This window comes from Strigops habroptila, chromosome 9 (assembly GCF_004027225.2).
Source record: "Strigops habroptila isolate Jane chromosome 9, bStrHab1.2.pri, whole genome shotgun sequence".
Lineage (NCBI taxonomy): Eukaryota > Metazoa > Chordata > Aves > Psittaciformes > Psittacidae > Strigops > Strigops habroptila.
This window is the reverse complement of record NC_044285.2, coordinates 13052802-13065837: the sequence shown is the minus strand read 5'-3', so window position 1 is coordinate 13065837 and position 13036 is coordinate 13052802. Positions and strand designations below refer to the sequence as shown.

Below are 13036 nucleotides of genomic sequence, written 5' to 3'. Positions count from 1 at the left end.
AGGGCGTGGGATGGTGGAGCTTGGTCAGCTGCTTTGCTTCCAAGCAAGACTCAAGTGATGATTCTGGTAGCTACATGTGGGTTTATTAGAAATGTGTGGATGCAGTAGCGTGGGGTTCCTGGTGGTGAAAGTATGAGTGAAGGAGGTTTAACTCTTCCTGAAGAGACATGAGGAATGCAGTATGCTGTGGATTTACTAGCTTGAGGTGTACACATATGTACGTTGCGTTGTAAGCTAAAGAAAATAAAGTTGGTGTGTCAGCCTTTCAAAATCTGATCCTTTGGCCATGGACATTCACCTTTCAAACTGCTCTATCATTTCCTGTCCTGAGTACAAGTTAACTTCCCCCTTGCAAAGGTTATTGCCTTAGAGCTCTGCCTGTGGAAGGAATTGCATTTGCCTCCTTAATCTGACTCACGCATTAGCCAGGTTAGTTTAAATACCTGATGAAGGTGATTTGAGCTAACCCAGTTGATTTAGCCTGAAGGAGATTAAAAACACTTTAATTCACCAAGAGAATTATTCTCAACCAGCAGAACTAGAAGTGGATGTCCACAGCCCTAGAAACTATTTCAGCCACGCTGTCTTAGTGTAATGTGCCAAATGGATATTAAATTATTTAAAATTTCACTTTGAAGTAATCCAGATTCTTAAACAGAAAACATCCTGATTTCTTAATTTCAAGTCAGCCTTTTACTAGCAATTCAGAGGTGATTTTTGACTTTGCTTTACTGTTGGCAGTATGAAATGAAGAATTAATGAAGGAAATTGAAAAGTTAAAAAGGAAAATCTGAATGCTTACATGGAAAAACTGCTATGGCTGGGATGTAAAGTCAGGGAATACTGCTAGTTAGTTCAGATGTATAAACTACTGCCTGCTATGCAGGAGAGCAAATTTTAAGTTAATAAATTATTTATGTTAATATCCTGTTTGTCCACAGATGGGTGAACATGTTCAAAATAAAGAACTAAATACACTTATTTTGAGTTTATATAAGATGAATGGCAAAAAGAGTAGCCAGAGTTCAATTTAGTGTAATTGTAGGAACGAAAACACACATAAATCTGATCTGAGACAGGCCATGATATTTCTTAAAATAGCAATATGATTTAGTGGAGATAAAGAGAAGTTATATATAAATTTATCTATTACAGTCCTGTGAGACAGACTGATTTAAAAGTTCCGTACAAGGCATATAATTCCTAACTCTCTTGTTTTGGATGTTTCCAGATGGTAGTTGCTTGTTGATTTTACAGGTCGCTACTGAAGATAAGTGATTTAATATGCTGGAGACTTGTTATAATGCTGCTTGTGTTGAATTCAAGCATTTATTTTTGCCAACATAGCCCAAAGCAGGAGGGAATTCTGCAGCCCAAAGCAGGAGGCTTCAGCAGCAGTCTGAAGCCTCGCATGGCTTTTTTTCAATGTCTCTTTGATTAGACTTGCAAGCCTGGAAGGCTCGGCTCCCTGGAGCGGCATTACTTAACTTTTTAGTACTTAGTCAGTTACAAAGGGCAAATGTTAAAAACCGACACCAAAAATATTCCTCGAGTCTGCTAGTGCTGAGGTCCCCCCCCCTCCATAACCTCCTCCTTATGTTTTGGCTCATCACTACAGCATTAGAACTTGGCATATGGTTTTATAGAGACTTTTCTCTTGAGCTCCTGAGTCATTTCAGTGGAGTCATGGCTGATGGAAAAACACTGACTGTACTTACACGGGTGTGTCTAGACATAAAACTTGCCATATATTTGAGGAAATAGATTGAGGTCTCTCAGATCTCTTTGTGAAAGATACTCTGTTGTTTAATGTTTTTGCTATGATTTGTGCTTGATCTGTAAGTGCATGACAGGATTTAAAAATGGGATGATGCTCCCAGCAGCAGTGCCAGACTGTAGATGCTTTCACTTCCCTGCTCCCAGCTTTTCCATGGAAAATTTCTTAGATCATCACAACACTGTAATCTACAGAGCAGAGGGCTGGGATCTGCATTGAGGAAGTCTCTGCGTGTGCGTGTGAATTTCTGAATAAATTTAGAAGTGAGTTGAGTGCTACGGAAATGCTGCTGGTGCAGGTTCTTCAGGGATGGTTTGACCAAGGAGCATGTGTAGCATGCTTGCTGTAGTCACTATGCAGCCATCTGCACCTGCATTAAGCACTTTTAGGCACCAAAATATATATGTGAGAAGAAATTGTATTTTTAAAATGGCCACTTCAGTGATGGAGATACCACTTAAATATCTTAAGTGGTATTAAAAAGGGCAGATACATGTTTAATTGGGATGTAAAAACTAGAAAATGGAAGGTGTAAGCAGTTACACACATGAGTGTTTTGTGGTGCCTTCTAGAGTTATAATTACTTAAATTCCTGGCATGACTGTGTACCACGGTGCATCAGCCCTATGAAATATGTCTACATGGGAGTTTTTTGATCCTTTTGATCCTTTTGAGCAGGAGGTTGTCCTGTCTGAGATGCCCTGGAATTCACATTACACGATGACTCTAGTTTGTTGCTTTTTACAAAAACTGGTCACAGCATAACACGGAAGGGTTAACATGCTTCACGTATCCATACTGTTGGTCAGTGAGGCCATGTAGTAGTTGTAGTTCACAAATCACATTATCATTTGTAATTCACAGTAAAACACAGGGAAGTACAGTGCACGTTCATTGGTTTACTGCAGTGAGCAGGTGGTATTTCAAGTCAGCACACCCTGAATCTGGGTGTTCCATGCATGCTAGCTTCAGAAAAGACAAAAGCTAAAGTAAAAAGTTGTCCCTGATGTGTTTCTTAAAGCAGAGTAGAAGTAAACTCTTCTGATACTTTTTGAATGCAAGATGTGGTCAGAATAAATATTTGTTGAAGTCAGTAATATCAGATTCTTATTCTTATCCAGTTAATATTTTTAGAAAGGTTAGAACAATAGTTGATGTTAAAGCTATTTTTTGGTTTGTTTTATTTTCAAACACCTATTAATAATTCCTGTTGTTTCATTTCCTTTCTAGGTATTGTCTTAGTGGCCATAAATCCTTATGAACAACTGCCTATCTATGGCGAAGATATCATCAATGCATACAGTGGCCAAAATATGGGGGATATGGATCCACATATCTTTGCGGTGGCTGAAGAAGCGTATAAGCAGATGGCCAGGTTTGTAGATCACAACTTATGAATTAATTGTTTTTCTAAGAGCAGTAAGACTACAAATTCATGGCCAATTGCCTTCTCTTTAATTTATAGCTCATGAAGTATTTTGCAAGATCTGTCTTTTATGCAGTGTTTTAATACATTTCACAAGAGGATAAGTTGCCCAAGTTAGTGAACAGTAAAGCATTATGAATGCTGCAGAGATCATGGCTGCTGACAGGTAACAGGAATAAACATAGATCTGTTCAGTATTTAGATCTAATATTAGCCCAGTGCTTTATAAGATTATGATGTTTTAATTTGATTAGCAAAATGTGGAGATACTTTTTGATCATCAATGGATTTTTAAAGAGGAAAGTGCCAGATTCTGAGCTGGTTTGTATTTATATGTGATACTGACAGCATTAAAAATAAGTCACTCGGCTTATGAGTGCTATTATAGGCTCCTGGTCATGTTGGTAAAGTCCCAGCTACGTAATCTGCCTGTGGCTGTTGTTGACCAGATTTAAGAGGGAGCAGAGGGAACGATTGCACAGAGTGCCTAAAATGGTGTCTCTGAGGGCACTGTAACAGCTGTGCAGGAAATCCACATTTCTTTAAACATTACATGTAAATGAACTTGTCACCCAAGGAGAGTGTTTATTAGAAACTTCTTCCCCTTTGCTCCAAGAGCCTGCCAACCTGAGGAGCTTTGGCAATGTGTCATGTCCAAGATAAAGATCTTTTGGGCTACTCTGTGGTCTTTGGTTAAGATGGTCCCTCGTGTCCTACTGGTCAGCTGCAAGCTACTGATACGGTTTTCCTTGTTGGCAGTACAGCCCGTGATCAAATTACTCCAGTAAAACTGTGGCAGATCTCTGGATTAATTTTGATGGCCCTCAAGTGTACTGCAGGAGGGGGAAGCACGGGGAGAATGGGTTGAAAATGGTAAAATTTTCATCTTAGAAATTAGCTACCTGTTAATTTAAGAATCCATATGAGAGTCAGAACAGTACAGTGACTCAGGGGGCTGAAATTTTGGCTAGAGTTTCTGCTGTGTTTTTTCCTTTCTGTGTTAATTGCCTGCTCTTCAGCTCTCACTGCACCCTCCAGCAATTCTGCTGTCCTGAATAACAACAAATAACATGCGGTAGAAGTTCCTTTTTGAAACAAATTATGAGAAATTATGTAAGCATGGAAATGTTCTTAAATAACCCTTTTGCATTAATAAATTAATTCCTTTGTGTGTCTATAACGTGTTATAAACAATTTGTTATTCTTTTATGAATAACTGACAGTACTTTCATAGGTGCTGCAAAATGAAACCTGAGCACACCATGACAATGAAAAGAATTTCTCTACACTGAAGTAACAATTTCATTGTTTAGTTTCTCGATGTTTATTTCCTTTTGTCGCTACTTATTTTTTTTTTACTTGTTTGTTTTTAAGAACTTTTTCTGTCACTTGGACATAACTGCTGTTTGCTCATTGAATTTCTTTTTCTAATGCTGTTTCTAATTCCTTCAGCAGTTGTTCTGCCCTTTAACTTCTGTGATTTCTACACCCTGAATAAATCACATTTGCTCCTGAATTATAAAGACAAAAATGTGCAGATTTACATTTCTGCAGCTGTTTTTTTAAAACTGAAAATCAGATTGTCTGTGACTCTTTCATTAACACTTTGCATTAAATATTCATGTGGTAGCTACTCATATGGCATTAATCTGTATTTATGCGTGTATTTAATTGGTGAGATTTAGTTTTCTGTTGTTTCTAACCTCTCCTAACTCCATATTTAAATGTTCACTGGAATAATTAGTCATGATGCTTCTATCCATAAGGCTTCAGTGAGCTCTTCTAAATATTTGCTCCTTAGGTCTTCTTGTTAACTTACAATTTAATGATTTGAAATTTGTTCTTGCCAGCTTCATTACTTCATCTGCTGTGGCTGAGAAACTCCCTCCATGTGAATGGTTGTAACTAAATGATCTCTCTGGTCTTCTTCAGCCAGAGAAAATGCCCCATGACAGCAATCAGGAAAGCCAGTGATTGCACTCCAAATACTTGCATTCAGTCTTCAGGAAAAGATACAGTGCAATAATGTTGGCCACTGGAATGACAGGAATGGAGCTCACATCTGGTTTGTTCATGAAAAGTGATACTCAGCAACTGTGTGGGGTTAATTGCAGTATAAAGCAGCCCATAAGGATACTTTTGCTTGTGAAATTTTCTGCATTCAGCGAGCCAAATGGTGTGCTGTGTCTGCAGTGTGCCCCTTTGGGCATCCATTAATTCCTCTTTCAGCAGCAGTTCTGTCACCAGTTTCCAGTGAAAAGGAATATGGCTCGTCTTTACCCTTGGCTGACAATGAAATAAGTGGTTGCTGTTTGCTCAGTAGCTTGTTATTGTTTTCAGCACAGGAAAGTTTGCACAGCTCTTTCAAGACTAATCTCATCTTGGATTGTTGTTTCTTCTGTTTCTTCTTCTCTCTGCTTTTCCTTTTTATTTCCCCCTTCTTATGTGTATCTTTGTGGCCTTTTTTCTCTCTCCACCTCCTACCACTCCTCTGCACAGACTGACAGTTTTGTTTCTTTCCTCTGCTGTGCCCAAAGTAAGCAATGAACTAGTTTTATCACTGCAGTTATCTTAGACTGAGGGTTATGTACGCCTCATACTTACCAATAACTTTATTGGTTTGGGTTGTGCAATCTGGACCAGAGCAGATCTCTTCCTTTGTCCGAGCAGGAGGAGATCCACCTGTGAGCATGTCCCAGTGGGAAGGAGCAGGATTGGTCGGATGGGGACCTGTCCGAGGGGTTCCTGCCTCCCAGAGGGCTTTTATGCTGGGTGGTTTGGAGGCTGCTGTGGTTCTGTAGGAATAGCTGTAATAAGCTGTGCTTTTGGAAAGAGCTGGGACCTGCGCTCAGAGGTGTCTCTCCTCATGGATAGGTGTTGGATAGCTTGGTTCATTTGAGTGAACATATGGAGGTTTGGGGCAATGTTTAAGGCAGATGAATGATTTAAAAGGAAGTAGATTATTACCAAAGAACTTATTTTTGTCTCAGAAATATAAACCACAAACAGTGTTTGCATGTGTTTGAACCCTTTGAACTGCAATGCAGACTTTTGTAAGCCAGCATTTCTACATTACTAACAAAAAAGTTGAGTCTTCAGTTACCTCTTTCTGTGGTAACAATGCAAATTGAGGCAAAGCAGCAGTTGGCAAATACTTCATTCTTTTTGGAAAGCATTACAACTTCAGTAGGAATCAACTATCGGCAGGTGCAGCTCATTTTCTATGTAATATTCAGTAGAAGCCTCCGTTTTTAACTGTATGGTTTGCAGTAAGAGGAGATGTTGATGATTATACTCTTGAAACTGTTAAGAATTGCATTAATGTATGAGACTTATGATTATCAGTTTCCTAACACTATTAGGGAAAGAAGTTCTAAATCACTTTTACACAAGATCCCTTCCCCTGCTTAGTAATGATATATATTGCAGTAATTAATTTATATTTCTGCCAGCACTTTGTTGGTCTGGTTTGTTCCATCCTACTTGTTGTTGATGACAGATACAGCAGAGTTCAGTGCTTTTCAGTTTAATAAATTAAGTTGGAGATTTTCTTCTGATTAATTAGCAAAATTGTCTAGCAAAGTGCAAGTTGAAAGTAACATTTGCAAACAGAATTACATATTGATGAGATCCCTATAAAACTCAGTGATTACCAGAATGGAAAGCAATAGCGTTTAAAGCGTCAATCTCCAAAGTTTTGCTTTTTCTGTTTGGACAAAGTGTTATTCAATGTTAGTGTGTATCTTTTTCATTAGATTACCTTTAATAAGAAGGTTGCCTCTCTGTTTTGTCAGATTTTTGGCATGTATCTGATGGCTCTCAGCTGCAGGAAGGCTTCTCTTTCTGTCACCGTTTGTTCAAAAGGAAGCTTGGTGAGCTGTTGAGTAGGTGTTTTGAAAGCACCTTGACTGACAGTCTCCAGTTATTCCAGGCATCCCAACATGATGTCCTCTTACAAAAATGCACGTTTGATCAGCTGCTGTTTTGCTTCTGAGTGTCTGATAAATGGATACTCTCTTCTCCCCTGGCAGAAGTCGGGAGGGGGATGATTAACAACCCTTCACGGATCTGCATCCAGTGATGAAATGAGAGCCTGCTGTGGTGGGTACTGTACAAACATACAACAGCCTTCTTTGACTTATGGCTTTGACATGTGACTCTTTAATTAAATACCTTGAAAAGAGATGGTAATTTTTTGGACTCTGTTGTTAAAATTAGAATGAAAAGGGAAATTGTCCTTTCTGGAGAGAACAGATGATTTTGGATTAGTCTTTTATACTTTGGGTCTGACATTTTATGATGTTACAGGTACAAGACAGCAGATGGGGTAATCAACGTAACATCAGGGGCCTACTTGTCTGAGCAGTGGTTATTTTTAGGCAACAAAAGGGTTAAGTATGGTGGTAGCTGGAAGCTAGAGTTCATGTGAGGTGTCCTGCTGGTAGCTAAGCAATGAGCTTTCCTAAACTATTGCAGGAGTGACCTCTGACTAATCCCTAGATAAATCAGTTGCATAGTGCTGGCTCATCTTTGTGCTCTGGAGTGCAATCTGTCATGATTTTGCAGCATGTGCTGACCTCAGTTTTCTTCATTTGTATGTGTCGAGAGACGTTACCATCAATTCATTATCTTTTCACCTTTTGCCATTTTACAGTCGAGAGCTGTGTTTCCTGGATACCATTAAAATGGCAAGTGGTACGATTTGTTAATTAAAAAAAAGACCATCTGCTGGTTTTGAGAGTATTGCAGAATGTTTTTACAAAGCTGTTGTTGAAGAGGACCAAGAGATGCTTGTGAACTTAAGGTGTTTTGGAGTGGCTGAGTTTGCAACTGGAACAGACTCAAGGGAATTCAGGTTATGTATAGTAGTAATATTTCCCCTTTGTTTGGCACTTTCCAAACAGAAAGAGCAGATCTCAAAGTCCTCTACAGAAGAGAATCAGTATCATTATTTCCATTTGATAAGTTGAAACAGACACGGGGGGTAGGAGAGCAACTTTGGTGAGTTCACCAGGGTGGCAAAAGCAGGGCATAGAGCCCCTGAATTGAATATCCTGACCCAGTGTCTGATGACTTGATCAGACCAGCTTGACAATAAAATACGTGAGAATAGAGCGTGCAGTTGATAACAAGCAGTTAAGTGGGTTTCCTGGTAACATTCTCCCAAAGCTGATTTGTTTTCAGTGTACAAAAATTACCATGCTATATTTTGCCTTCATTTCCTGCAGGGATCTCTGTGCCAGGTAGCTCATGGTGCATAGTAACATTTGCTTCCACAGAAGGCTTCGTGTGTTCCAGGTGCTTCACAAGCATTCGCCAAAGTCCCTCTTCTCTAACATTGGCATATCAATTTCTGCTTGTGTGGAAGACAAGAAAGGCAGGGATGGTGTGCTGTGGCCATGCCTGGATCAGCCCAAAGTTGGTCTCAGGTGCTGAGCTTCCAGCCCCCTGTCCTGTGCTCAGAACGTCGTCTTTCCTCCAGCAGCCGAAGAAGATGTGAGAAATACTGTTAGGCTTCAAAAACTACTTAAACTCAAAATACACGTAGAAATGTGGTTGAAGAACATGGTTTGCTGGACTAGTGCTTCATGCCTATTAAGAATGAATGATTTTACAAAGAATTAATTTACTGCTTAGTCGGGAGCAATTGTTGTGACTCAAGGTGCAGCTGAGCAGTTCTCTCGTGTTTTAATGTGTGGTGTCTGTGAAGGCCGGGATGTGTCAGGTCAGAGCATGTTAGATCCAGACAGTCAAAACAAACTGGTGCATGCAGGTGGAACAGACCAAGAAAAGTGGCTGCTGTTCTGTGCAAGAAGTGATGCTTGCTCCTGGGGCACAGCACTGGTAACTCACTACTTCTTCCCTCCATCATATCATCACAGAATGGTTCAAAGCATTTCAGTCTCTAATAATAATCCTTAGCGCTTACATAGTACTTCACGCATTCTGGACGTTTTACAAAAGTTACCTTGTTAATCCCCACAACAGCCCTTTGAGGGTGGAAAAAGTACATTAGCTGTGTCAGGCCACACCTTTTAGGATGTGCCAATACAAATGAATTTGGAGATACAAGTGATTTTGGAGGCTCCGGCACTGGGAATGCCGGGATGATGTGGCTCTGTGGGGAGGGAGGGGCTGTGCCCGCTGTGCGAGGGAGCGCTGCGAGGAGGAAACTTTAAAAGTGAAGGAAAAGGGTTTCCTGCAGTACAGGTGAAGGTAGAGCACTGGGTGGCATTTATTGGTGCTGCCTAGTTGTTCTCCAGAAGAAGGTGACTTCCCAGAGAGAGGGGCTCAGCAGCCACGTAGAGAATGGGAAGATGTGCTTGTGTTCTGTGGGCTATAGGGAGCGGTTGGAAAGTAAGAGGACAAAACGGGGGTGCTTTCCTATGTTAATGAGGCCAAGAACCAAATCCGGAAACAGGGGATAATGGAACTTAGGTCTGCAAGGAACTTTGTGGTTAAACTAGTTTGTTCAGAAGATTGATGAAAGGGCAAGATGTTGTCTCCTGCACTTGATGCTGGGAAGGCTGCCCAGACCTGGCTGCTGCTGTTCTCCATTGGAGCATTAGAAAACTGCTGAATGAATCCTTATTTATTTGTTTATTGAACAGTTAAATTACTTCTGTTTGAAAAGTTAATCCTGGGTTTGTAGAGTTGCCAGTTTTTATAATGGCTCCTAACAGATGCTGCACACCCTGGGCTGGATTTCAAAGGCCTTTGCACTGAACAAGTGCTGCTAAACATGTACAGCCTTGTTTGCTGCCACACAGCACTGCGCTCAGGCAAAGGTGAAGCTAAATATATTGCACTGACTCATGTTAAATCTTTCGGGGCTGGTGGGCTTTACAGCTGCCTATCATTTTAGGGTAAGTGTGAGAAGCAATTTTGGTCTTTTAGAAAAGCAAAAAATTGTAACACTGGAAGCATCACAGAAGTGGAGCACGATTGCCCAAAGAGTGAACCTGGGACCTACACTGACATGGGACTGGGAGGGCAGGTGCTGGGGCGAGCACAGGCTAGTGAGCTCTGAAAATATCCTTGTGTCACTCATTTCATGCTGAAAAAAGAAGAGTGTTCTAGGGGGGGAAAAAACCCAACCCAACCCAAATCCAAAACCAGTTGTGTTTTGATTTCAAGTTTACAATCACTGGTATTTTTAGGAAACACTCTATTTATTTCAACATTAATTGAAGTCAGACCTAATCAGTGAGCCTTCGGAGATGTGCAAAACCCTTTCATTTTATCTTATACCACAGATTTGTCCTTCTCTTGCTGCATTCTTTCCCTGCATTTGTCTGCCGTGCATCCTCTTTCCTACGTTGGAAGATGCCCAGTCCCTTGAAGGCAGTGCTCCCTTTAGCCTGCTAGGACTGGCCACCTGCAGCTGGAAAGTTCCTTCCTACATTTCTTGATAAGTTAATCAAGCTGCTTTCTGTGAAGCTCACAAAACAATTCATACTAGAGAGAACTCTTAGCTTTGTATTGATACTTGATGAAAGCCAATGGATTTCACAGGAAAGGAGTTTAAAGTCTTTCCTGTGGGTAATATTCCCAGATTGAGTAACCTGTTTGGAACGGGTGAAGTACTAGATGTATTTTTCTATTCCTATAACATCAGTTCTAAGTTATTTGGGAACATCGGTAGAGCAATTACAATGATGCCTTATGTAAACTGATTTCCTCTTATCAACGAGGAAGTTGTTTGGTAGAATTTTCTCTGCTCTTGTTTTTGTTACAGCTGCCTCATGGGAGGGAAACTGATCTCTATTAAACAGAGTTGTTTAGTCATGCTCTTGGATACAAAGATGTGGGAATGTTCTGACTGTAGATACTGCAGGTTATTTTAATCATATGTTGTCACAAATATGCAGCAGGGATGCTGAGAGATTGATTGCAAAAAATAGGATGCTTGCTTAGGTCAGAGTTATGTTTGCATTGCTGGAGACACTTAATCATGTCAGCTGCATGTATGTACGTGTATCCTTGCAGAGCTTGGAAATGTGCTTTATAGTGCAGGGTGTAAAACATGTCAGGTAGCTCAAAGTAGATTTGTGTTGGTCCCTGGTTAATCTGATGGCTCTCAGAGTAGCTGCAGCTAATGAAAGTACAGCAAGATTTCAAACATGCCAGCATTGCAGAATGAATCCTATCAGACCTTTCAACAGTGTCACTGGTTTTTAAGTTATTTTCTTGGGTTGGTTTTCCTGCTGCTGTCATTCAGCTGTAGAATGGCATATTTGTAAGGTGCTTTTCTGTCTTTTATGGGCACAGCACACAGTGATGTTAGTGGTAATTATGTGTATGCTAAGAACAGGATCTATCCCAAATGTTCCCTGAGTCACAGATTCCTTCCCTGGCAGTTTGTGTCAGGTTCTTGATCATTCAAAATTCACTGTTTTGAAAATGGAAAGCAATTTCAGGCTTACAGGTCTACCTTATTACCACAGAACTGCAGTAGAGGAACAGCAGTGGGATAACGCAGGCCAGACTATCACTGCTATATTAAATAAAAGCTATTTATTGTTCTTACGTTGAAGCAGTAGGAGATAGAATTGTTTGAAGACTGCAGGATCAGGCCTTTAGCAGCAGTTTGTGCTGTTCTTAAATTTAAATGAAAAATGTTCTTAGATTTAAATGAAAAATGAAACTGACATATGCCATGGGCTTGGTGCCCTTCACCATAACCTGTTATTTCAAAAGAAAAGAAGAAACCAGTAGCAACTCCACAAAAAAGAAAACAAAAAGGCAGTAGATTTAATTAAACCTCTTAGCAGTGGAGCAGTGGGAGGAGAAGACGTCCCGAAGGTGGTGTCCTTCAAACCACTTTGACAACAAGCTTCCTTAAAAACATCAGCACTGTGGCAGTGTCCTTAAGGTAAACAAATGCAGATGATTTAGGATCAAAGGCAAAGTAAGTACTAATGTTCTTCTCATCAAATTGCCCTGTTATTTGGTGTCTTCATTTTATATTAAGGGTATCTTGGTCTAATCTTTTCTGCCAATCTCATCTATGTTATACGGCATTGAGACAACTCAACTTTGAAGTAGTTCATCACAGGCAAGCATTTCAAAGTCCATATCAGAATCTTTTAAAATCAGCAGTTAAATATACACTTTTGGCAAGTAGAGGTGCTCGTGGCTTGAGTGTGAATGGATTGATATGAATATTGAGGTTGATACCAATAGTTCTGTATTCCTTTTGTTCATTTTCCCAGGCTGATGTTTTTGTGGTGTGTGTGCTTATATACATCTATTTGACATTATTTACTGTGGAGTCATGAGTCTGAAAGACATGATCAAGTGGTACATCCCATGCAGCAATCACAGGAAGCAAAAAAACCAATGTTGTGCTTTGATGATTAAATTGGATAGCTCTGAGCTTCTTTAATCTCCTCTGAAATGCTTGTTGATGGATAGGTTTTTAACTGTTTCAGTGTTCCAGCTTCAGAGGGGGATTTTCTAATGGTATGGAGGAAGAAGGTAAACAAAGATATCTGTAGGGCCTTTTCAGTTTGTATGTCTTGTTTATCCTGATCTGTTTGGACAGTCTGCTATGGAAATAATGGCTGTGATGCAGTAAGTGCTTTTGGTTTTTGAGGGAACCAGCTTAAGTGGGTGTAGCGATCTTAAGAAATGAAACTGTTTGAAAATTGACAACTCTGCCTTTAATGTTAGTAACTTTAATGTTTAATTTCTTGATCAGTTTTTTCTGTTTTGCCTAATTTTTTCCATTGGTCAGCTGTAATCATTAAAAGCTGCCTTCGCTAATGACAGCTGTCAGTGATTAGTCAGCGTTGGTGCAGCACTGTACGCATAGAAGGCGCCCAGTGACT

The 13036-nt window shown here is 40.1% G+C and overlaps 1 protein-coding gene across 7 annotated transcripts in view; it reads left to right on the top strand.

Moving 5' to 3' along the window:
- The window catches only part of MYO5A (myosin VA), a 101121-nt gene that overhangs the window by 23147 nt on the left and 64938 nt on the right, over positions 1 to 13036 (top strand). For all 7 annotated transcript variants that reach the window (XM_030497454.2, XM_030497461.1, XM_030497457.1 and 4 more), the window contains exon 4: positions 3008 to 3152. In XM_030497454.2, coding sequence (XP_030353314.1) covers positions 3008 to 3152 — 145 coding nt within the window. The remainder of the gene's footprint in view (positions 1 to 3007; positions 3153 to 13036) is intronic.